The 25,296-nt window shown below is 50.0% G+C and overlaps 1 protein-coding gene across 1 annotated transcript; it reads right to left on the bottom strand.

Annotated features, from left to right (window-relative positions):
• Nucleotides 1–330: 330 nt before the first annotated feature.
• LOC104261208 (chromatin remodeling regulator CECR2) lies at nt 331–24,462 on the bottom strand. The gene is made up of 17 exons (XM_059816811.1): nt 24,350–24,462; nt 23,447–23,586; nt 22,796–22,900; nt 22,138–22,187; nt 19,643–19,812; nt 18,825–18,902; nt 13,819–13,975; nt 9,908–10,037; nt 9,577–9,614; nt 9,380–9,471; nt 8,968–9,094; nt 7,134–7,567; nt 5,905–6,033; nt 4,951–5,773; nt 1,736–3,143; nt 801–906; nt 331–528 (listed from the first exon to the last, which is right to left on the bottom strand). The coding sequence occupies exons 2-17, from the start codon at nt 23,500–23,502 to the stop codon at nt 523–525; spliced, it is 3,909 nt and encodes a 1,302-aa protein (XP_059672794.1). The 5' UTR covers nt 23,503–23,586; nt 24,350–24,462; the 3' UTR covers nt 331–522.
• Nucleotides 24,463–25,296: the final 834 nt, after the last annotated feature.

Below are 25,296 nucleotides of genomic sequence, written 5' to 3'. Positions count from 1 at the left end.
TCCAGTGCTAAGCCCACTACAAGCTGGGCCCACCCCCTCCCCCATTATGTACAATACATTCACCAACAACAGAAATTTATTTAAAAAGGCAACAGGTTAAGTTCTGTAAACTGGATCCAGCTCCAAAACACACACGTTAATACTACAAGTAAAATTCCATCATCATCCTCTTCCACCCTGAAAAATATACCTGAGTTTAGCCGTCAATGAAAGTTTCCGCCCCCACCCCTGCCCTCCCCACCCAAAATATCCCTCAAACCCTGAACGAGACGCAGTCTCCGGTCACCGAAAGCCACTAGTTTGTGATGCTCGCCCTGCAGTGGCAAGCCAGCTGCTCGGCTGGCTGGGGCCCAGCACCTCTCCAGGTTTCCAACACAAAAGCCATCGTGGCACCATGTTCCACAGACCCAGGAAGCCACATGCTGCTCGGGCGAGGGGAGGGTGGGAGGAAGGCCTGCCCCTCCTCCCCCTTGTCCAAATCACGTGTGGCTTTCGTCTTCGTGAGGTCCGTCCTTCCTCGGACTAGCTCTGGAAGAGGAAGAACAAGAGTTAGAGGCACCTTTAGAAAGGAGCAGCCTCACGATTGCATGCCACCAGTTCAAAGCTAGCACTATCTGTCCACCCAGGTTACGTTTCACAGTCAGCTAAGACTACAAAGACATCCCCAACTCCTCTGCAGAGCAGTAGTTCACTTCCCAGCTTCCTCCAGTTCTTCCCACTCTCATCCAACACTTCACTCCTTTAACCAGTGGGAAGAGAAAGACTCGCATTTCAACTCTGCTCTCTCTACCAGCCCTTACTTGATCCAGAGGCAACGCTGATGGTTTTTGTGGCGTCAAATCTTCCCGGGACATGGTTACTGTAGGGATCTTCGGGAAGGGAACTTGAGCCTGATGCATTTGCATTCTGGAGCCAGGTTGAATGGAGAAAGTTTTAGCATATGAACATCAAGAGCAAATCCCATCTACTTGGTTGAATGCATACATACAACATTCGCATACAAGCATGCATCTCGTGTATTCTTCTTTCTGGCTTCCCCCCAAAACACAACCTTTAATCCATGCCACCCCCGCAATAGCTTACTTGTAAGACAAGCCCCCTGAATACTTGAAGTGGGACTGTCATGCTGGGACTATGACAAAACCGTAGCAGTCAAAGCACATTTACAAAATCTGAACAAGGAATTTTTGGAGTAGCAGAATTTTCCACTCGGGAATAAAATGTGATATGCACAATCTCAGTGAGAAGTAATTTTCTGTGAGGGAAATTTGAGACAGAGAGGAAGGGCAAAGCAAGAGGAGGGGAAAAAGGGGGCAGCATTAAAGTGAAGGAGTTCATACCAAGTTCATAACTTTAGTTAACTACTCTGCCCTGCTATGAGAAAAATGCAATAAAATTCTTGCAAAGAAAATGGTAAGATCTCATTTGATTAAAGAGATGCACAACCCTGGACGACACATTAACAAAACACTGTCAGATAAAACAAAGCACTGGTGTGAGGATGAGATGGATGGGACAGGCTAACAGGTCTCCACGATGGATATTGCTACTTGTTTTTAAGGAGCTGCAAAAAGACCCTCTCCAGCCTACAGAAAGGTCTAAGAGTCATCTGTTAGCCTCTCAACAGCATTTGCCATCTGACTTCAACCCACGTCCTTTCAAGGATATCCAACACATCGTCACCCAGGCATCACCCCCCTCCCGCCCTGCCTTCTCGCAGAAAACACGATCTTACCCCGAGGGTCTATACAAGTCCTGGGGTGGCCCCCCCATGCCACCTCCACTGCCTCTCTGCTCCATCAGCAAGGCCTGAAAGTGACCTACGTTCTCCTCCCGGCAGCGGTACAGGGGTCCCTCCTGACAGAGGCCGTTGGCCTGGCCGGGGGCCGGATGATGAGACAGGTGAGCATTCATGGGCGATCCATACGTCCTGGGCTGGAAATGACTGGCAGGATGCCGGGTTGCATAAGGAGAGCCAGCCTGTAGCATCACCCCATGGGGAGGGAAAGCCGACGGGCCGAATCCCATCCCCGAACCCAGGTGCGGTGGGGGGGCTCCGTAGAGGAACTCCCCTGCTGCCACCGAGCTTTGCCTCTTTGTGGCCGCGTTGTGGTTGTCCAAATCAAGAAACTCTTTGGGACTCTCCGGTCTTTCCTGGGACTCCTCGGACTTCTCGTCTTCAGGCCCCAGATCCTGCCCATCGCTCGGAGAAACCTCTTTGGCACTCGCTATGTCCATGCGGTTGGGAGAGGCCAGGGCGGCGCTCAGTGCCTCGCAGCCCTGCAAGCCGCTGGTGGACCCCCGGTCTGGGAAAGGGGGTCTGGCCAGGGATGGGTGGGCGGTGGGGTGCCCGCTGGGGCTGGCCTGGGGGTGGAGAGGCCTCTGCCAGTCCGAGTAGCCCTGCGGACAGGCATAGTAGGGCGGTCGCTGGTAGTGGTGGTAGGAAGGTTGAGGCTGCGGCTGGTAGGGGTAGGGCATGCCCTGGGGGGGGCGATACCGGGGGAAGACACCGGGGTGGGCACTGCTTGGCTGGAAGCCCCGTGGGGAAAAATGCTGGGGGTGAGAGGCAGGAGGAGGTGGCTTCCCCCCCATCACGGGGCTGAACCCCTGCAGGCCCGGGTTGATGTGGTACCGTCCAGCCGAATTTGGGTATTCTAGACTGGGCATGTAGAGAGGGTGGAACTGGTTGGGGGTGGCCCCCATGGAGCTGGTGTCCATGCCGGGAAGGCCGGTGCCCTGCCCCATGCAAGGCACGGCCGTTTCGGGCAGGGCCTTCCCCCCACCGCAGAGGGGCTTCTCCAGTAGGTTGGCAGCTAGCCCCTTCCCTTCAGCGCTGGCTGCTGGCCCCTCGCCCGCCGCCCCGTTCTCAGGCAGGGGACCCCCTCTCTCGGAGGTGGGCACCAGGTCCCTCACGCAGCCCGGGCCACCGGTGTAGGTGCTCTCCGCCGGCCACGAGCCCTTGCTCTGCCCTGCCTTCAGGTCACCCTTCATGCTGGAGCCATCCCCCTCCCCGTCGGGGGGCAAGGCGCGCCTGGTGCACTCCATGGGCAGCGGAGGCTTGGGATGAGGTAGGAGTTTGGTGTAGGCCCCATCGGGAATGCCAATGCACTGAGCCTTCTCGTCCACACCTGCCGGCAGCTCCACTGGAAAGAGAGGGGCAAAAAGTCACACATGTACATACTCCAAAGCCTACAATATCCTGTCCTCTACTCAAACCTCTCTAACAGGACTGTTGGAGCATGGCACCGGGACAACTGCTCTTCTGCGGGGCTGCAGCCTCCCGCACGCACCCACCACACAGTCTTCCCTTCAGAGACCTTTAGCAATTCTGGAATGCACTTTTGCTAAGTTGGGTGATCTTTAGTAGCTACTTCTTTTAAAAGAGCTCTTTTTAAAACTACTCATGAGGTTGCACCTCTCTTGGAAAGACGGCACACAGGGACTGAACCCTCAAGATACAGGAATGCTGTAGTTTGCAAGTCACCAATAAGTAACACCTCTGCCAGCGTAACATTGCACACGTGGGTTTGGTCTGACACACAGGTGTGCAGAGGCTGCCTAATGGAAAGGCAGAGTTGGGAAAGACCGCAGTGGGGTCCACATGACAGCAAGACAAGAAGCTGAGGTAACGGCAGCTTGATTTCAGGCTGCGTTGCCCTTCTGGTCCACAAATCCCACTTGCCCACAGCTTGGGCAGAAGCACTACCACACACAGATGCTGCGGAACCGACTGCAGCCATATTTTAACCAACCAGGATTTGGAGATGCGACTACTCTGCCCTGCAATCACTCAACATCCTCCCCCGGTCTCTGTTCTATATCCAGCACAGTTAAATGATGATGACTTTTAAGTAATGCCACACAAGGAAAGAGTTTCCTCTTAGTGCAAAGCACACGAGGGATCGATAAAAGATGCAAGGGTTTTGATCTCTAGTTTACCAGCTAGAATTAATGAAAAAAAAATTTTTTTTTTTGATCTCTGCAGTTTTTTGATCTCTACTTTAGGTTTGTTTTATTTTTTAAGGTTTTTTTTGATCTCTAGTTTACCAGCTACAATGAATTAAATCCGACTAGAAAAAAACTTGCGATGGCACACATGACATGCTGCCATCCCACCTGAACTGACACAGCTGCTCAGTGGCTTTTGGGCAGTCCTGTTGCATGAAGACTTTGAGATATTAAACTCACAAGGCACACGTGCATTTCAGAGGAGAAACTGTACTGACATATACTCAAAGGAGTGTAGTTAAACTATTTATACACATAACGTCTTATTTCCTTACATAACTCTTTGCAGATCCAATTTTTATATTAATTCCAAGTGAGCTCTAGAAGCATCACAGCCTATGCTTTGCATTTGCACCCCATGGCAAGCTGATAGCTTGCAGGTATAGCTGGGACAGAGGGGACCTCTGGAAGACTACAGTGAAACAAGGCAATCTTAGAAAAATCTAAGCGATGGCTGGAGCAGAAAATATATTCCAATTTAGATTAAAAAAAGACAACCATAAAAAAAGTGTGTCCTACAACTATTTAATCAAGAATTTAATTATTTTCTAGAAAAAACCCCGCTTTTGTTGCTGAGCCTGAGCCACTGTTTAAAACCGACTCCAGTAAGCCTGAAAGTCAGGGCATATTTTTCGCTTCTCTAGTTGCACAAATCCAAATAAAGCCATATTTGCAGACACAGGTTTTGTGCATCTGCAAGAGAGTTAAGTTTGGGACCCTACAAGGTTTGAGCCCAAAAGCAAAGCAGCTGGCCTGGGGGTGCTCCCTCGCTCTCCTCGCAAGCGCACACCGGCGGGCAGAGGGTCTGCCCCAGCAGAGGAAACAGTGATGCTGTGCAGCGGGCAGGAGGGATGCTTGGTAGCGAGCAAAGGGGGAGGCAGGGAAGGTCAAACACTACAGGCAGGGGTTGCTGCATTGGCAGGTGGGTGCTTGAGGAGTTACCTTGGTTGCTCTCCGGCTCCATGGTCTGACCGGTGGGATCCTGTGAGCTCCCGTTCCCCACAACGGGTTTCGGAGGCTGCACGCTGGCGGCGGAGGCGGCGTGAGCCAGCTGGGGAAAGGGTCCAGGTAGGTGCGGGGGGGGCGGCTGGCGAGGGTGGTAAGGCACACCCGGCGGGCACACGCGGGAGGACAGCTGCTGCATGGCGATCATCTCCGGGCTGTCCATCATGGAGTCCCCACCCTGGCACCCTCTTTGAACCTGAGGGGGTCCCCCGAACAGAGCGGCCGGTGGCTGCGGCATCCTCTGGCCAGCGGCTTTCCCAGGCGGTCTGATATACCCTGAGGGAGGCACCCCGTGAGGTAGGAAATTTGATTGCTCGGTCCACTGGCTGGGAGGCAGTGGTGGCCTCATGGCCCTGGGGTCCATCATAGGACCCAGGGCGCGGGGCTGGAGCGAGGGCCCCGGCCCCATGGGCGCCTTCTCCTCTGGCCCCACGGCACCCTGGCCGGCGGGGCCATGGCTGCCATTCCACAGGGCCGGGTGCGCGCGGTTCAGGTACTTGTAGGGCCGGTACATGTGCCCTGGAGGGATCTCAGAGCCCTCCGGCGGCCTCACGGGGGGCCCGTTGTGCCTCGGTGGGAGGAAGCCCTGCTGGAACTGGGCTGGCGGGTAGACAGCATCGGGCAGGGGACCGCTCACGCGCCCCAGCTGCAGGGCACCTGGCCGGGGGCCAAGGCCGGTGACATGGGTCGGTCCTGCGCATGCCTGCTTCTCTGGGGTGGCCAGCCTGTGCCCACGGTGCTCACTCAGTCCCACGGTTGGCTGGGGAGGAGGGAGAGAGAGAGAGAGAGAGAGAGAGACGGGATGGGTCTCAGTGAGAGCCGTCGCACCAAGGAGTGGAGGAGATCTGCAGGTCCCGGGCTGCTGGATCCCTTGGCTGCAACGTTTCTTACCTGCATGGCAAAGTGCTGGTGCTGCTGGACCGGGTCTCCGGGATGGGGCTCAGGCACTCGCGGTGAGCCATACAGTTTCGTGGGATCTGATCCACACAGGGGACCAAATGTTCCTGGCACAGCTGGTCTCTGGGGGATGGGGAGGGGTGTGGGAGGGAGAAATAAAACAATTTGTAAAGCAGAGCTGCTGCAGGTGAGGGGAAGCCAAGGCTGGAGGAACCACACATATGAGCAGATGGGCTTTTTGGAGATACCATGAAAAACCTGTAGTCTCTTTCCTACGAGGCGACACAGCTCCCCTGTGAAAGCCACTCTCACAGCCCAGCCACACCTCCCTGCACTCAAGGTTGCAATACACTCACTTGCCACCCAACTACTTGGGAGCAAAGAAGGCGACTGGAGGGGGCAGTGGTTTGCTCCAAGGAGAGGAGCGGACCACAAGAGTAAGCAAGCAGGATGACGGGGGAACGTGCTGGATTTCCTTCAAAATACTTGGCACCTCCAACTCTCCTACTGCCTCCCACTATCTGCATCACAAGAATCGCTCTAAAAATTTTGTTTGATCTAAAAGGGTGAGGGGTAGCCTGGATTTCAGAGGAGCAGCTGATACACCACACCCACAAGACATCACCAGTTAAAATGGAGAAGGCAGGGAAGGATGTGTGAGGAACAGCTCAGAGGGGAGGCAGAACAAGTGGCACTCAGAGAAGAAATGTTGGACTAAAGTCACTGCTGCAGTCGAGGGTGGCCTTGTGTTTGATTTACTGCTTTTATAAATACTCAAGGCACGAAATACAGCAGTACTCAGATGACACAAAGTAAGCAGGCATCTGTAAACAGTTGAGACAAAAGAAGGCCAGCTTGTTCAGCATCATAAACTGGAGGTTAAGAGAGGAAATGTGACTGCGTTCCATGCACTACGGGGTAACTCTCCAAGGCGAGAAGAGAACTAGGGTAGTCAGGGCTGGCGCAAGCCCACACGGGGACATGCTAGCCATGGGAAATGTTAGGAGACTGTTTCTAGCTAGTGTGGCAAAGACTGAAGCTGTACCAGTTTAAATCTAAGGGGCCAAAAAGTTTCACTTGTAGAAACCATAGCCCTGACCCTTAATCTCTGGGTAAAGGTTCTTGCCACACAGTAGGGATTTCACAGTGGAGAGCTTCACTCCCCTTTACCTCCCTCCCTCTGCAGGCCTGCTGAATGAAGAACGGCAGAAACTGCTCCTTACCATCTGGCCGGGATGTGGCACAGGGCTGGGCATGCCGCCGTACTGCAGAGAGCGAGGGAAACCTCGCCCATTGGAAGGGCCCACTTCTCGAGGAGGCTGCATTGGGTTGCCACTTGGATCCTCTGCAGAGGACGAGGAGAAGGAGGAGGAAGAGGAAGAGGAGGAAGAAGCAGGAGCCCTGGAAGTAGCTCGATATGGTGGAGGTTTTCCTCCGTTTTCCAGGCGTTGTTGCCTCTTGCCTGGTCCATCTGGGTCTCGCGACCGAGTCCAAACACTGCCTGTGCTGGAGCGGCCAGTCCGCCGGCTCCTCTTCTCTCGTCTCCCATCTTCTCTGATCCAAAACTCCTCATCTGTGTCTCCATCTTCTCCAGGGAAGTGCTTCATCATTGCTCGGTGGAAACACCTCTCTAAGTTGTAAGCCATCTTGGTATATTCTGCAGTCAAAAAAACCCAACAACTTCAGGGACAGAGCCTTAGAAAGACATAATAATTAAGCAATATCAGACCTTCCCCATCAGCTAAATCATCTCCCCTCCACACAGTTTCTTTGAGGAAAACTTTTGTTTCTAACTAGTCAGCTTTGGTTTACGTTCTTAAGCCCGATAAGCAATTCAGGATCAGATTTGTTCAGAAACCCCACCAGAGGACAGGCACATAGGCATGACAAAGTACCATTAGCAGCACAGCCTGCAGAGTCAGCATTAAGTCAGTGTTCCAGCATAGTGCCAAGAATTACATTACGAGAAGCACCACCTCTGCTTGCAGAGATGCGTGACCTGCACAGTTAGCCAGCAGAGTGCTGAGAGAAGAAATGTGAACTTCCAGCAATGCTATTTGATTAGATTCAGAGACTTTTCTTGGACTCGTTCAAACATCTGCTGTATGCTACAAGACAGAGGAAAATCAGCAAACATTTATCCATGTACAGTTTCTAAAGCTCTTGCTGACCCTGACACAAAAGCTATTGCCAGCACCAGTGTCTCCATTGTGTCATTTCCACAGGACAGTTCTGCTCAGAGGGGCTCCTACTTTTCGTTGGAGTGGATAGGAAGGAAAAGACATGTGAGAGGTGCTAATGACAAGGGCTTGAAGCAAATTACTTTCCAGTTGTTTCCACTAAATTAACCCAGAAGTTCCTCGGGAAACAGAGCTCCCAGTGGCAGCACAGGAATTCTTTTACTTGGGGCCCACAGCGACAAGCTGGGTAGCTCTAACTATTTTCCCTTTCAAGGTGGTGCTGGTGAGGCACAGTCTGCTGTGATGACCCACCATATGGGAACTGATTTCTTACCTAAGCAACATGCAGAATTTTTATTGGCATGGCACTTAGGGTTTCCCATTTGCAGAGTCATGTTGTTCATTCAATAGCCAAGGAACCTGAAAACTACATTATCCATCCACAGGGTACAAGTTTGGTTCATTCCTCACTTTTCTGTGGTACTCAACAAACACTGTGAGCTAACCAGACTCCAACACTTTTCAAAGTCTGTGTTAGATATTATAAAGACAAAGGACCACACCAAGACACAGAAGCACACAAAGGAATGAGCTCAGAAGGAAACAGACTTTCTTGTCTTTATATGTTCTGCCTTCACCATTTACCAACATGGGAGTCCCTTAGTATGCCATGCCCAGTTCAGCATGACCAAATGGTGCTAAAAACCTTGCTAAACCCCCAGGCCTTATTACTCAGGAGCTCCTATCCTTTCATCTGGCCTCCCAAAAATACCCTGAAAGAGAATCAGCACAAATCAAGTACTGGTGAGTAGAGAAAGAACTTCTTGTTTCGAGTCAGCACTGCAAATAGACGAACTTAGCATCTTACTGCTCTTACCACTGCCTTCACCATTGTACTTAAGACAGTTCCTGAACATGGTCTTCATATCGCCCACAAATTCTTCCTTGGTGCAGTACTGACCTCCATTCAACTTCTTCTCCATGCTAGAGATGTCCATGGGGGCCTGAAACGCAACAAAACCTCCCTTCAGTTATAGCAAGCATAGTGGGGCTTACAAAGTTGCATAGCTAGCTTCCTCACAGAGAGGGGATGGGGAGTGGAGGCTGCTCTCCTAAAAGGCAGCCTCTCGTCTTTGGTTTCCTTGACTTGTAAGGCTAGAAGGGAACACTGGAGTCACGCAATTTGACTGTGAGTGCAACACAGCCCACAAAACTTGGGAACACTTCCAAAAAACTGCATTCCAGTCCACAAAGTGCATCGGTCAAGCTGGCTGGACCACTCTCCATACCTTAATGATCTGGTAGTAGTTGGGAGCATATGATTCATCGACGGGCTCCAAGAAGGGCCAAGAGTCCTTGTGAGCCTTTACCACATCTAGAACTGGCAGTAACAAAAGAAAGGTGAATGGTTACACAAACAATCCCAGGGGAGTATTTCACTTTAAGCAAGTCATGCAAAGGGGAGAGCTGGGGCAGGAAGACTAACCTTTGTACATGGCTGTGAACTCATCGTCCAGTTCAAAGCTGTAATGGGAAGCACAACAGTGAATGTGCAGATGGAGAACATATAAGACAAGTTCTCGTTCCTCATCTTCCTTTCCACCCCCCACACAGTGCCACAATGCTGACAAATAGGCGCCATCACAAACACTCCTCTAGCACGGACCAAATCCAGATGTTTCTCAGCTTACTCCTTGCCGTTTTCCAACCTCACTTCTCCCTCCTCATTCCTGCGAATGACCACACTCCTCTCCTCCCTGTATTCACTACATAAGCTTCAATGCACCCACGTGCTGCATGTCCAGCTGCATACTCACAGATCCTTCGTCCTTCGCTCTTCCCTGGTAGGGGAACTGGGATCCAAGTGGGAAAGCTCAGGGGGAAGTTCCTTCCCCTGCGCCAGCAGCCAGGCCCGCTCTTCACGAAGCTTCCTCCTCCTGGCCCGTTCTGCAGTGGGGAGGGGAGAGAGGTGAAAAACCATTCAGCACTCCTTGTCAACAAGATCCTGCAGGGAAAATGAAGGCAGGTCCTGCAACTCTTAAGAACTCCAGTGAAACGTTCTTGTTCTTTCAGGAAAAACAGCAACAGCACAGAAGCAGAGTAGGTGAGAATACAGCACACCATCAACACCCCTCGACTTTACTATCAGTGATTTTGAAGCATTACTGTGATACACATGCTCCCCTAGCCAGCTTCCAGAGAAATTCCTGACCACAGTGTGGTACAAAGATGAACACACAGATCTAGGTGTAGATCAGCACTATGGAAAGAGCTGGCTTGTTAAGTTACCATCCTTCAGATGCTTCACCTCAGCCAGGTGAACTCAAGGCAGCTGGTTTTGCACTGAAGTGGATGAAGAGCAGTGCTGAGGGAAGGGTGAAGTTCTACCAGCTGGGTGGCAATGAGTAACTGGGGTCATTAATATCCTCCACCACCGCGGCCAGCTTTGTGGGAAGATTGTTCAGGTAGGCCTTCACGGCTAGCAGCCAGAGCGAGCAAGCTGCCACACAGGAGGGCCAGTGGGACAGCTTTGGTTTAAGAGGTGAGAGACAGGAAGAAGCAACGCTGATAATATAACCTGTGGTTTGCAACCAGACAGCTGGCTAACAGATTGCTTCATAATAGAAAGTTTATGGGCTCTTATGAACCTCATTTCCCTTTTCTTATAGGAAATCTGAATTCATTTGATTTGCTAAACACCTGCAGTTGTACCAACTTTCTGTAGGAGCAGAATTCTGTGAAAGTAATGTTCAAGGAGAGATGTCATAGGAGTAACACCCCAGAAAACAGAGGAACACCCAGAGTGAAAGAAAGGTGGGGGAGACTTGGCTAATACCCTCTTGCAGAGGCTCCATCTCTGGAAAATGCCAAAAAATCAAGAAGCACCAGCTCTGGTGTAAGAGTATTAATTTACTATCTTACTCTGTCAGTCAAAACCAAACTTGGGACAGGGGGTTGAGGGCACAAGAAAACTAGGAATAGCTACAAGGTGGGTATTTCCAGGGGGCCCATGGCCAGGTATGTCAAAGACTGGTAAAAGAAAGTCCAAATTTCCCCTTAGAAGATTCTGGGTAGCACTGAAGTTGGGAGGACAGGACGTGCATCTAAGATGTCCTACAGAATCTATCAGCATCTATTATAACATTTAATGATGAGAAGTCCAACATCAAACTGCAGTTAGCAGTCTGTCCAAGCACAGTTCAGTATTGCAGGCTTCTTTTGGAAAATTAGCATCACTTAGACGTGCATAATAATGTCATCTAAGTGAAAAAGCTGAGAAAAACATGCGGTGATGATTTGGGCAGCAAAAGGAAAACCTCATGGCAACAGCAACCAAGAGGTAAGGTGATACAGATTTTAGAAATCCATCAATGCCCGCCGAGGATTTGACCTGGTAAACTGACAGGAATCGGGGAGGGCTACCCTGGTACCAGACTGGAGCTCAGTCAGGATTAATGGCAGGTTCCTCTACCACAGCAAGTTATTAATAGAGCATGTTAAATATCACTAGCAGAGCTCATTGTCATGCTTTTGACATGGGTTGAGTCCTACCCACCAGGTTTCAAAATCTAACCCATGCCCCAAAAAGTACCTCAAACAGCTAGAAAGTCATCCGTGAGAGAGGTAATGTTGGAGCAACATCTAGGAAAAGAACTGTGAAACTCTAACCTGCTGTTGTGGTAGAAATCTAGAAAGCTGCTTTAACTCATACATTCAGGAAAATGCAGATGGGGCTAGCAGGAGGCTCGCTACCTGGGGCATGCATTGGAGTGGGGGGAAGTGAAATCCCAGACTGTGAACAGGAACGTGATCTAAAAACAGGCATACAGTCCAAAACTGAGAAGCAGGTGAAGTGCTGATGAAGTTCATCAGAGAGCAGATATTTCACCCTGTGTTTCACATCACCCCTCTGCAAACAACCTTACAAAATTAATACGAAATCCCAAGAGAACTGCAAAATACAAGAAAATCTTTGTTGCCCTAAAATCTCTGTCAATGGATGTCCAGTTTTAACAAGTCTGAACCAGGCAAAACAAATGACTTCATTTTCACATAATTTTCTGTCCATCATAAGAACTGTCATGAAAGTAAATGCTAATGGAGGGTGCGCTTGGCAATAAGGAAAGATGGTTAAGAAGCCAAACTTTTACCAGGATAGCTGCCATTTCTAGGGATGAAAAATACTGCAGTGATTTAACTGAACAAGTCAGCCATTTAAATAACTTTTCCAAACAGCTTTTGCACCAGCTTAAAAAAGACTTCTCCTGACTTAGCCTAAACTGACTAGACACAGGTTTAAACTAAACTGAAAGAAACTGCACACGCCAAAATAAAAGTATCTCTGCCAAGAAAAGCACAAATGTATGCTAAATTGGCTTAAAACAGTTTACTGCCCAACCCCATGCGAGTTTCTTTGAGTTGCTCTGGTGCCTTTGCATCAGATCATGTAGTGATGGCATTTACCCAGAAAAGGACATGGCTTATACCAAAACAAGACGTTTTTACAGGTACATTTGCCTTTGCAGCTCTTCTGGAACTTCGGGATTAATTTTGTCTATACAGATGGAGAATTAAAGCACAGAGAATATGCAATTTGCCAAGGTGAAACAGATATCTGTGGCAGATATGGAAGCTGGATGATTCTGAGTTTAAAGCACTGGATTAACCAGGACTGGCAACCAGGAATACATGAAGGCCAAGCAAGTAATTGGATTTTCTAAAGGTTAGAAAGGTAAGCAGGTAAAAGAAACTATTCTTAGATAACGTCTGGTCTGCTACCAAACATCTGGTAGCAGAGTGTTTCATCTTGGAAAGTTTACAAGTTTTGCATGAACTTAAACCTTTTTTCCTTTTCTGATTCTTTATCTACTTAAGGATTCATGATACTGATACCACCACAGTTTTCTGAAGATTCTTCAGTGTTTCCCTGGAACTGCAACAGCCCAGCCAGCCACTGTGGCAAAAGCAGCAGATAAAGGAATCCCCGTAAGGGAGGCTGGCAGAGAGAAGGTGGTCAGAAATGAGCCTGCTCTTAGGCACCAGTGCCTACATGTACTGGCTGAACGCCTGCTGTCTGTGCCTTGGTCTGACATATTAAACACAACACAGTTGTTTCTTGCAGAACACCTTAAATCAGCATTTAATTCAAAACCACAGAAAAACAAGACCAACACCGGAAGTTGCCACCTGCCGGTGCTCTATTTAGCCTGGTCCCTATATCTTTAGTTGTCCAATTGATGAGGCCAGTAGCAATATAAAAATACTACTCTTGCTGCTTCCACTTTCTGCCCTTCCCTTTCTCCTCATAGGGAATCCTTCTTTCATCATGCATTAGGCCAAAAGGACCAAATGCTATTCAGCAGGAGCAAAGCCAGTTAATCCTGCACACAGGGAAATTCAAGAGGACCCAAGTGGGGAGACAGATGAAGAGAACTGAGAAACAACACAAAACAGCAGGAGAAAAATACAGCTGGGGCAAGGGAGAAAATAACTGTGATTTGAGGAAGAAGACACTGCTGAAGAATGCACTAGAGAACAGCTACCAACACCGAGAGATGGACAAAGGAGAAGAAACTACAGTCAAGCCAACTCATCTGAGGTAAGTGCAAGAAAAGATATTCCCATTAGCATGTCTGGCAGGGGAGGAATGCAAATGGCAGATCTTAATTCAAGATCTCAATCTCAGTCTTGAAAGCTTCTGGCCCTGCTTCACACTGGCTGCACGTACCTTCCACTGCTTTGACTTTCTCCTCCATCTCTCTCTTCCTCTCCTCCTTCAGCAGCTGCTCCTGCTCCCTCTTCTGCACTGCTATAAGGATTTGGCGCTCCTCTTCTTCCTCCCTACGCCTCTGCTTCTCCATCGAGCTCAGCATGTTCGGGTTTACCTGTGACAAAACGGTACACCAAAAACTGTAATACATTGACTTACTAAAGTCTGAGCAGAGGCAGGTTTACTTTGAGCAAGTATTAAAGCATACCTACAATGAATGGCTGGGGAAAAGAAAAAGGAAGAAAAAGGATTTGTACATAGGAATTCTCGGATGAAAAAAAACATATAAAGGAAAGTTATTTGTCAAGCAATGAAACCCTACTGATGCAGGGACAAAGGAAGGAGAAGCAATGGGTTAGACAAGCTGCCACTCGGCCAGGGATGCACCATGTGTATTTCCCTTCTGGGCAAAGGATTCGGGCTGCTGACACCCCCACACAACACCTCTACCCCTTCCAGCTAGAGGAGTCCTGAGTTGCCAGTGTGAGTAGAAAGGAGTACTCTGCTATGAAACGGAATACTTAGGATAGGAAAAGAGACTGGTACAGACTTGCATCAAGGTATCGTTTGGAGTGTTTTACTTTCCTGCTCAAAATAAGGGCCACCATATTTCTGTGTGCTAATCTCCCCTGAACTAGCCCTTGCTTGTTTATTTGGACAGTTTTCCTGCTGGATTCCCCAACCAGTTTTTCCTCATTGAAGGACGCCTGGCTCTTTATTGCCCCACTTCCTTACCTCCCCACTGCCAGCAGGCTGCAAGGCTGTGTTTGATCCCACTTAGACTGCAGGCTTCCCAGACCAGGGATTGCCTGTTCCTATTTCTCCAATAAAGTGCGAGGTATGTCTATGGTAGTATGGAATTACCTTTATTAGCTTAATTAATTATAAGACAAATGAATCGGTCATCCACCAGCCACTCCCACCTCTTTGACTTCTGCAAGACCAAGGTATGCGTGTGCCTTATCAGCAGGGAATATCAGCCAGAAAAGAACAATGTGCATACAGTTTTCCCCACCTTCATTTTCGGGGAATAACCAGCAACCACCACTTAGGCAGAAGGCATTTCCTGAGGATTAGCAATCAGCTGGGGTCCCTTGGCTGCTGCTCAGACCATCAACTTCTCCAGGTCCATTATTAATCCCCAGAAAAAAATCTGGCACCATGATTACTATTTTGTCCTTGTTTTATTGCCTAGAAGTGGAACCTCGGGGTGTTTTGACAAACACCTAGAAATGTTGTCTGGTTTCACTGTACATTCATTCCCCTCTGCCTCCCCTTCCCCTACACAGCACTACCCTACAATATCCCCCTGCAGCTCTCTGTGGATGAGCATCGTATATTATCTCCCTGTCTCCAGCAGCAACAGTATATTAAGAAAATTATGGTTCAATGACCAACAGCAATGGAGAAGTGTCCAAGACAGAGTGACAGGACTCTTGACGACATTAAGACTATATCCTGCATCTAGGGACAGACTGGACAGCAAAAACAGTTATTCTGTGGTGATCCTTTTTAGGCAAGCCCCACAGCATGATCTCACCACAGGGGAACTCTGCCCATGTTATTTTCCTTTTCAGATCTTTGCCAAATATCGGTACTACACTCTTCTTCCACCTTCCTAGGGAAACCATTCTGTGAGTCCATGCGCCTTTAGGTTAGCCAGCTTCTCCTCACATTCACTCTAAAGTTAATTTCTCATCCCCACATTCCATCCAATTATTCCTAGTTACACTCTTCTGGGCGAGCATAAATTCTTTTCTTTAGCCACATTCCAGCCTTCATGGGCTTCCTTAGACACTTACACAAAACTCCCACGTTTCTGTAATTAGGTTAAACGTTTCCTTATAAAGCAATCCTTCCAGCGCCCTAATCATTCCATTTGTCTCTCTCAGACCTTTCCTGCAACTAATCAATATCCAAACACCAGGATGCCCAGGACTGAAACTGCTATGCCAGGTACAAGAGGTAAAGAACCTACAGAACTGGGTTCTACATTTCCACTTTTGAATCTTTTCATATCCCTTTCTCAACCTCTCTACAGTCCTATTTTCCTACTTACGCAATGCAAACACCTTCCTTTCAGGCCTGATCCTGATCATCATCAACCAGTTTTCCCCTACCTTTCTAACTTTCTTGATCAATCTTTGAATTGCAATAGGAACCAAAAACCATCAGGTTCTGCAGCAATTAGGAAGAGAAAGAGGTGAGCAGGAACCAGCCACCAGAAGTTGGTACACCAAGATATTTTATTGAGGATGTGACCATCAGCCTTTAGATTCTCCAACCAGTAGATCTAAGCCAGCCTTGCATGCTACACTAATTTGTTCATCTGTTGGTGCACAGGTCAGACCTTCCCTTTCCCTGAATTCATACAGCTTCGACCATTCACGTCCTACAGAAATTTGAACACAACATCCAAGCCGCAGTGCTCACACCAGGGCCTCTCCAAGCCTGCAGGGTGCAGTCAGCACCCTATACTGTAATGGCACCACACAGAATCCATAGCATATTCCACATCAACCTGCCACAAATATGGCATTGACAAAGCAACAGTCCAAAGCAAAAGAGAGGATGTCATTCTAGCAGATCTAGGAAGAGAAGGGAAAAGCAGAAACCACAAGCGCAGTGTAGTTAGCACCAAGGACTGCAGCAGACGCCCACGACAACTGCACTTGCTCCCTACAGTACTTGCAGGGCAGCAGCAATGCTGGCACAGGCTCTTTGAGACACTTCAGACACAGAAATAGTCTGATTTTCAGAGGGACCTGCTGCCTGGTTGTCCCAGTTAAGCCCATTGGGGATGAGGGTGCTCAACTCAGGGTTAAAAAGATAAGCAAACACAAACAAGTACTCCTACTAGATGTGATGGAAGCAGATGCCTATTGGAACAATAAAAACAAGAACCCAACACAAGTTAAACTTCCTTCCCGACCAAAGAGGAGGCAAAGGGACGTTACTCCAGCTTCCTCCCCACTTGGAGGATAAAAAACACCCCTTGCATCTGCGACCACAGTATCGCCGCCTCCTTCCCTCCACCAGAGAGCACTCCAGGACACAACATTGCTGCCTTCCCCCGCCAGGACCCCGAAAGGGCCAAACTTCTGTCTCTTGCTTTGCTCTCCAGACAGTGAGTATCAGGCTTCAGGGGCAGAAGGCCAGGAGGTGTGGGTGCCCTGGGCGTCCTGGCCCCCTCCAGCCACACGCCCCGGCCCCTTGCCCTCCAAACCTTCCCTGCTCCAGTTTCCGCAGTGCTGCCCTAATGAGGGTGCTGCTCAGGCGGCTCTTTAATGAGGAGCTAATCTGAACCACCTGTTGAGAAATCCCCCGCAGGATTAGGAGCCTACGGAGCAGTTATATCTTGGACTGAAGCGGCATCCAGCTCATTGAGCTGGGAGGAAAGGGTCACCCCTGAACCGGGCTGAGGTTTTCTCTGCCACACTCACCTGCTGCCCACCCCTTGCTTGGCAAACAAGCCATCGGACATGCTGGCACCTTCCCTGGCTCCCCCGTGGCAGGGAAGACTGCCACCATCCTGCTGGGTAGCCGGCATGAGCGTCGCTACCCTTGCGCTGGCTGGCTCCCTGTGCCTCAGCACAGCGGGTGCCGGGAGGGCCCCCCGCTCGCTGGAAATGTTCCACTGGCCCACAGGCAGCAATTAACAGCCCTCTGCCGCCACAGACCTGGAGCACCTGCGGTACTGATTAGCATCATTCAGGCTCCATGTGTTTCCCACTCCCCTCCTCCTCTGGGATTTCTGCTGCCTGCAAACAAACACGTGTCCCTGTGCTTCCTGTATGGTGGACTTTGCAGAGAGCAATTCTGGCCTCAAACTGACCATCGCTGGGGTCTTATTTTCCTCTCAGCAGGCTTTTATCTACAGCATGATGAGAGATTCTTCCTTCCTTTTATTTACCTATTCTAAGTAATTATATTTATTGTAGGGAACTCTATTTTCCCTTTGTTTTGTGGGAACCCCTGACCCTGGCTTATGTGGAATATTCCCTGCAGTTTAATTTCCCGGGGTTTGACAAAACACCAGGTAACTGTGTTTTCATTACATCTACAGCAAGAGATTAAGCCATGGCCTGACAGAATCAAGCCAATTTTTTCCTCCAAAGCTCATTCCGTGTTGCCTGACCGATTGCTTTGGGTAGCAGTTGCCCGTTCAAAGACCTTCCATCTCCACCGTACCATGCCCCTGGCCGTGCCAGCGTGACTGTTGGGGGCTGCATGGTGAACTGGATCGGAAAGCTGATCTACGACAAACATAACCCCAACCAAAGAAAAGGTTATATTTAACTCCAGTCATTTTCCTGGGTCTGGTTCACTGCACAGACCCGCAAGCAGCAACACTGTTACACCAATGGGGTAGAGAGATGAGGGTGAAGAGGCACGGAAAGAGCCGTTTCAGCCAACAAGGCTGCAGTTTGATAAGCATTTCTTTAAGCAGCCTAAATTGTGACTTCCATTTCCAGCTGACCCCCTTCTAGCTCAGCTCCATACCGCATCAGTCATTCTTCTCTCCCTCTGCACTATCTACACCCTCATGTGTTTGCAGCCTCACGTTTTCCCCTTGGCTGAATTTCTGTCATTTCCCTTTGTAAGCCGGTTGTTCTAGCCCTCTCATCCTTCTTCAACTTTTCTTTGAACTTCCTCAAATGTGCCAGCACTTTCATTGAAGTGGAATTCCCCAGACTGAGTGCAGATTTCCATATGCAGCTGCACCAGAGTCTGCGGCGAGGCCGGCTACCTCAGCGATCCAGAGGGCAGCACCTCCCTGCTCGCCATAGAAACCCCGAGTGTCAGCCTGCCTTTGATGGGCATTACCACCCATCTCTCTTTCAGCACAAGCACTTTCAAATTACTCCTTCCCACTGAATAGCGATGCTGCGGTTTATTTTTTCCCCCAGGAGGCATCTGCTCTCGCCTCCCTCCATCGTCCTCCCCCTCGCACCCCCCCTCACCTCCTGCTTGATTGGTTTGATGGGCTGATGGTCAGACATCCACCTGGGAGAAAACTCTGTCCGCTGCAGACGCTTCTCCTGAAACAGGGTTGAGAATTGAGGGAAGGAAAAAGAGAGTGGAGGAAATTAGGGCACATAGGTGATACTGGCAGGAGAAACTCTGCGGGCTAGAAGTGACCATGAAATCCCTATTAGCTTTACAAGGGTAGCAAACAAGCAAACTGAACTCAGTCCAGGAACATCACGCTGACTGCAGAGCCCATTATACAAAGCCATCTAGCTGAAGGATCCTGTTCCAAATTTGTCCCACCTGAAAACATTCAGCTGACAGACAATACCCTTCGGAGTTTTGGGGCTCTGACATACCAGCTCAAGCGGACTTAGTTAGGACAGCCTAAAGCAGCCATTGCCCCTTCAGCAGAGCTAGCTGAGAAACGGCAGTAAAAGTGAAATCAGAGGCAGTTTGCATAGAAAAGCTAGGCTGTAAATCGCAGCAGTTCAAAAGCAGACAGAGATTCCCTGCTAGCAGAAACGGGACACAGAAGATGGCTGAAGACAGTAACCCCTTCAGACATCCTACCTATGCTGCCTGCAATCACGAACCAGATCCTTAATGATCGACTCTAGCCCTGCCACTCCATGGGGAAGAGTCTTTCTCCCCATACACAAGCTAAACAGCCCCCGCATCCACGACCTCGCAGGCTGGAGTGGGGGGAGCAGGACGGGGTGACAGGCTGCTTGGATTTAGCTCTCCTTCAATCAGTCCATGCTCTTGGAAGTTGTCAAAGAGAGGTAAACAGGATGTCATGTCTCCTCACCTTCTGTGCAATCATGTTGCAGATCTCCGGCAGGAAGTCTTCACTCAAGAGTTTGTAGAGCTGCCGCTCTCTAAGGGAAGTCCTCTCTCTGAAGCTCTCTGTGACCTGCCTCCACTCCTCTTCCGTCTGACACAGCAGCCACCATGTCCCACGGCCAGGCCCTTGGGACCCTTCAACAACATGAAAGGATGTTATCTCCACAGCAGTTATGACTAACAACTTTTCTTTATCCCTTCTCCTCTCCTCAGGGCTCAGGAAGAGCAAAAGATACTGCCAATGGCCACTGTTAGGAGAAACATGCTCTTTGCTATAGACCCAAAGCTCTCTTGATCCACCAGAAGCACTGCTACCTCCCCTAGCAACACCAAAAGTGATGCCAAGACACAGAGGAAGTGTGCACCTGAAGAAGTAATGGTGGCACTTTGCAACACATGGGTAGTGTGACATCCCTGTAGCAAGCCTCCATTCCAGTTACGACGGACCAGAGAAAAGGATTTAATCTGTTTCTTGTAATGGAGGCTGTCACACAGAGCAGGACATAGGGTAATGCAAATGTCTGATTTAGTCTGGCAGCAGAAAAACATTGAAAATTAATGTTATTTGAAATAAGCCCATTTTTTTTTTAGCACTGCAAACCTTTGCTGCGGTGAATAAAACCTCCCATTCTCCCCAAATGAAACATTTTGTTTGCAGGCACTTGAAAGAACAGAAGAGGAAGTGAAGGATGGGCTTCAGCGGGCTGCCAGATGAGGGGGAAGTTCCAAAAGTTCACATCCCATCCCTGCTCGATCCAGAGTGGGATCTGAAGCAGATCTCCTACCACTCTGAAGCATGTCCCAACTACCAAGACATTCTGAGCTGTTCCGCCTTGTGTGAAACATTTGAATATTAATTGCAAAGGAAGGACTCTCTCGCATGGTGGTTGGAACACCCACCTGGAGAAGGAAAATGTGGTTCATGCTCCACAAATGTTTACACAGAGCAGAGAAGCCTCATGGGTTGGAACTTGCATGCCTTTGCCCCGGGACGCTCTCTAAGCAAAAAAAGTTGTGGCCCATTTTTGGGGAGGGGGAAAACATTGGTTCAAACCCCTTCAGGCTGAGGGGTTCTCAGCTTCCTCTAGTCTTTCCTAGAGCTAACCACAGGCTACTGGAAAGAAAGCAATGGTCACCCCACTGGCAGATGTCATGCAGCTTCTCACCACAGTTTCAAGCAAGTTAACTATGAAAAATACAAAGAAGCAAAAATCAGAGCCCCTTTCTCTCTGAACCTGATCCTGGGCCCTTTGTGGATCTGAGCTGCCGGTGGCTCCGGCATGCGAGCTATCACGTTGCCCCAGTAAGACTGGAGAGCTGCAGCCTCCCTCCAGCCACCTGCCCTCTGCCAGAAACCTCTGATAGGGCAAGTGTGTGCTAGCTCCAGGTCACAGGCCAGCCTATGGCTTCACCCACCCTTGGCTTCAGCTCAAGTTAATGCACTGGGGACTGGTAACTGCGATGGCAAAGGACCAACCACGCCACCCTGGCTATGCAAAGCTGTTCACTGCCCATCTGCAGTTGGGAACGTACCTGCACACTGCCCCCAAAACCTGCCCCCTCATTTCCCCTTCCCTTGTCAGCTGCCTGTGGCGACTCATTTCAAAAGCAACCAGGGCTAAGGCACTGCTTTGTGCCACCAAAAGATTACTCTGCAGCTGAAGTGACACAAATTGCTGGAAGACGATGATCTGATAAAACCCCCAGCACCCCATGTGCATCACTCCAGCTCTTACACCCAGCTCTGGAGCAGCCACCAGGAAATCTGAAGACCAAAGGTGAAGGGAAGGAGGCACAGCAAAGACGATGCCACCCTTGCCTTTTATTGTGGGGAACATGGGCAGGATGAGCCCCTGGGTTATGTGGAAGCCAATGGATCCGCATGTATGACAAATGAGTCCCAGCCCCCTCGGACTCAGTTTCGCATTATGTTGCCAACTTGCTTTTTCTGCTTGCCTCGTTAACCCTTACGTGGGTATCCCCAAGTCATCACTTAACTGAGTTCAGTCACCCAACAGCCGCTGGGAAGGAGGGGCGAGGAGAATCAAAAAGGTTCTTCCTTCCCTACCTTGGCATCACTGACCCCACTCTCTTCCCAGTCTGAAAAAACACACCAGCTACAAACAGGGGCTTGTGTTCACCTCATCCCTGGAGGAGCAAGGGTCATTCACAGCCCATTTTCATCAACTCCAGTGAGTAGGTGGGCCCTCAAGGCCTTATGTAACCCAATATGTTACGTTTCTTCATCCCAAATTAATCCACGGTAAGATAGGAAGCCCACAGGTGCCCAGGCTCCCAGCTGCAAGACAGCCTGTAACCCCAACCACTCCTTCCAAACACGGCCCCAACCACCAGCAGAAAGACTCTCCCTTTCCTAAGAAAGGCGTCTCTCCAGGCTTTGATAATTTAAGAGCTGTGTTAGCTGATCGTATCAACCCTGACCCCGCAAAATCTCTTTACCATTTCTTATCTGAGTCTCGCGGATTAGCAAGTTCTCTTCTGCCTTCTCCCTACCAAAAAGAAAGAGAAGGAGTGATACAATAAATACATTACTTCACATCACTGAAATGCAGCTGCTTCTGAGGAGAAGAATGGGGGATGCAGCAATTACTCAATGCACAGCAAAACCATGAAAAAAAATGGTGTGCAGAACACACATTCAATAAATATATTCACATATATATTTATCATAGCTTCACAAAATTTAAAGAAGTGAAGAGTTTATCAAGGACACTATTTCAATTCTTATGGGAAGCATCCCAAAATCTATACTGACTCAAGTGGCCAGGATTTTTGGCTTCAAGCGCTGCTATGCAGTGAAAGCGTTATTTATCAGGAGCATACCCCCTAGCACTGCACAGGGAACTGCATCCAAAGTAAGGCCGTTGGAAGAGTGATACCCACTGTTTCACCAAACTTGGCTTCCAGCTCAGTCAGAATTTTCTTTGGAGAGTGATCAAAGCATCTACCAAGTCTGAGCTTGCTTCATTTCAGAGATGCATTGAAATTATGACTGCATGGTATATGCATACTTATCGGGGGAACCCCAGAAGTACATTATACTTCCCTCTGGGAACATATGCATTTTACGTCTATTGCAGGAACAACCTTTCCATACCTCAGCAAATTTTCCTCCAGTAGTTTTTTCCGCTTTGGGGGTCGTCCTCGTCTCTTGCCCGTTTTCCCAGGAACATTTGGGGTGTTTGTCTGCCCCCCACATCCTCTGTGAAATGGCAAAACCACCATGAAATATCTGCTGAGCAAGGGAACTGTGGCTGGCAGGATGGGAGAAGGGCAGGGAAATCGGAACAGCTGCTAGGAACCCAATCAAAGGAGGGATTAAATCAGAGCAGCAGCGGGACCGGGAGGAGAAGAGAGGAGGGATTCCCACTTGCTGGGAGCCTGATCTGGGAGCTGCCTGCCCGGTGCGGGGCAGACGGGGAGGAATGCGGTAGGGCAGGCAGCATCACTCCCACAGCAGGCTCTCCTGGTGCCACAAAGGCTGCAGGCTGGCTCCAACACAAAGCATGACGCGGGGCAGCTCGCAGTCTGCTTGGCAACTCCAGTCTCGCCCCGCACTGCCCCAGCCCTCTCCCAGGCCCCCCCCGCGTGCTGCTGCATGCTCCCCCCTGCAGCCCCATACCACCCCCCCCACACACAACAGCAGTCAGGCGGAGTCCCCTCACACCGGGCCGGCTGCGCTGTCCCCCCCCTCACCCCCTGCACCCAGACACGGCGGGGGGGGGATGGACATGAGGGGGGCCGTTACCTGTCTGGAGCCAGCTCTCCATTGGTTTTGCCCTGCACCGGGTCCTCCTTGTACATCCGTGTGCCATAGAAGTACCAGTACAGGGCACCGCTGCTGTCCTCGCCCAGCGGCTCCACGCGGAGGCTGTCTGCGTCCAAGCCCTGCACCCGCCGAGAGCCCCCCGCCAGATGGTGACAAGTTGAAAAGCGGCCACATTGTCACACAAAACATGATGACACCCCTCCGCAAACACCTCCCTCCCTCCTCCCCTCCCACCATGCCACAGCAGCAGTACAGCTGCTCCTCCAGGCCGAGCTGGGAAAATGTTACTCCAGGGGGAAGGCGACGTTCCCTCTCTGTCCAGGGAGGGATTTAGATTGGCATCTCTAATTTGAATGGCCTCTCTCGTTTTAACATTTCATCTCTGGTGCTCCTGACAGGGAAGGTCTAATTAGTGCTGGCGACAGTCACACACAGCCCTGGGAAGCTCCCTCCCCCCTCCCTGCCACCAGCCTTCCCCCAGCTCCCCCAGTTCACTTCAGCCCCATCCTTTCATCTCACACCATCCCTCAGCAAGGCTGTCTCGGCCCTCGCAGCCCTGCCATTATAGTTGGAGCATCTCCAAAATCACTCTTCGCAGGAAGAGTAGCCAACTAAGCCAATTCACTTAGCGACTCCCGTGTTAGGTATGCATCCGCTCAGGACAAGGGCCCCAAGAGCAGTCCTGCATGCTTGCCTTAGGTCCTCTGCAAGGCAGGGCAGGAGATGGGGAACTGCCAACCCACTGCACTGCCACCGATGGATTACCTGGCCTTAAAACACACTTAACAGATAGCATCAACCCTTCTCTTCCCAGGAAGATTCATTGATCTGGCTGAGCTCCTGTGGCTGCACTGTTTCCCCCTTCCCTGCTGCCCAAAGCACCTTGAGGAGGTCGAAGACGTCATCTGCATCAAGGCGGTAGTCACAGAGGCGGTGCAGGATCTCGACCCGGGTGCGCAGGGGCAGCTCCTGGAAGGTGGACTCCCGCAGGGGGTTGGGTTTCCCTTCCTCCAGCTCCCAGCGATAGTTGATGATGTCCTCCAGGTAGCTGTGAAACGTCTGGGATCTAACCAAGGAAACAAAGTCCCACACACTCACTGTAGTTCACCATGCCAGAAACACCAAGCAACTCAAACAAACACAACACAGAGACCGCTAACACTTGAAGGAAAACCATGCCCCGTGACAGCTATGGTTAGATACAGCTCTGTAACTCAGATTCCCAAAACACAGCAATCTCATGACAACACCATGGGATTTCACATTATACACATACAGCTTACAGGACTCTGCATTACTGTTATTCCTTTCCAAGCTGAAAGAACAAGCTAAATATGATGCTAACTCAGCCTCATCCCCTTTCTATCTCAACAGGCAGTGCCTTGCGCTAGCGCCAACATCCACCCTTTACTAAAACAGGATGCAACGAAGCTGTCGAGTCTGATCCCCTTCCGCCTCTCCCCATTTCATGCAGACAACCTCTTCTTCAGCTTTCCATTTGCTCCTCACATGTGCCATTGCTAGGCCCTGTTCCTCTTTGCCTCTTAAGTAGTCTTCCATGCCCTGGCTGAGTGGCTTGAAACTTTCCATAACTCATTGTCTCCTCTTCACTTTGTTGCTGTATGCTTCCCATACTCCTGTTGTGGCTGCCATTCTCCTCTCCCTCCATCCCCAAAGGTGCTGCCACTTTCTGCCTGTTCCTCCACCAGTGGCTCTGGTGGAACAGCTGCACAGCCTGGTTAATGCACGTGGCTTGGACCCTGCCACACAACAAGGCTCATTCCCAATGTGAGCATATCTCCCAAACAGGGTTCAGCCCAGAGGACTCT

Source organism: Gavia stellata, chromosome 4 (assembly GCF_030936135.1).
Source record: "Gavia stellata isolate bGavSte3 chromosome 4, bGavSte3.hap2, whole genome shotgun sequence".
NCBI classification, from domain to species: domain Eukaryota; kingdom Metazoa; phylum Chordata; class Aves; order Gaviiformes; family Gaviidae; genus Gavia; species Gavia stellata.
Note: the sequence above shows the minus strand (reverse complement) of the source record. Positions and strands in the feature narration are given on the sequence as shown.

Coding starts and splice junctions, on each gene's coding strand:
- LOC104261208 (XM_059816811.1), bottom strand. CDS start 23,502: ATGTACAAGGAGGACCCGGTGCAGGGCAAAACCAATGGAGAGCTGGCT. Junction 7,568..8,967: donor GTACAATGGTGAAGGCAGTG/GTAAGAGCAGTA, acceptor TTTTGACTGCAG/AATATACCAAGATGGCTTAC. Junction 3,144..4,950: donor GGAGCCGGAGAGCAACCAAG/GTAACTCCTCAA, acceptor CTCTCTTTCCAG/TGGAGCTGCCGGCAGGTGTG.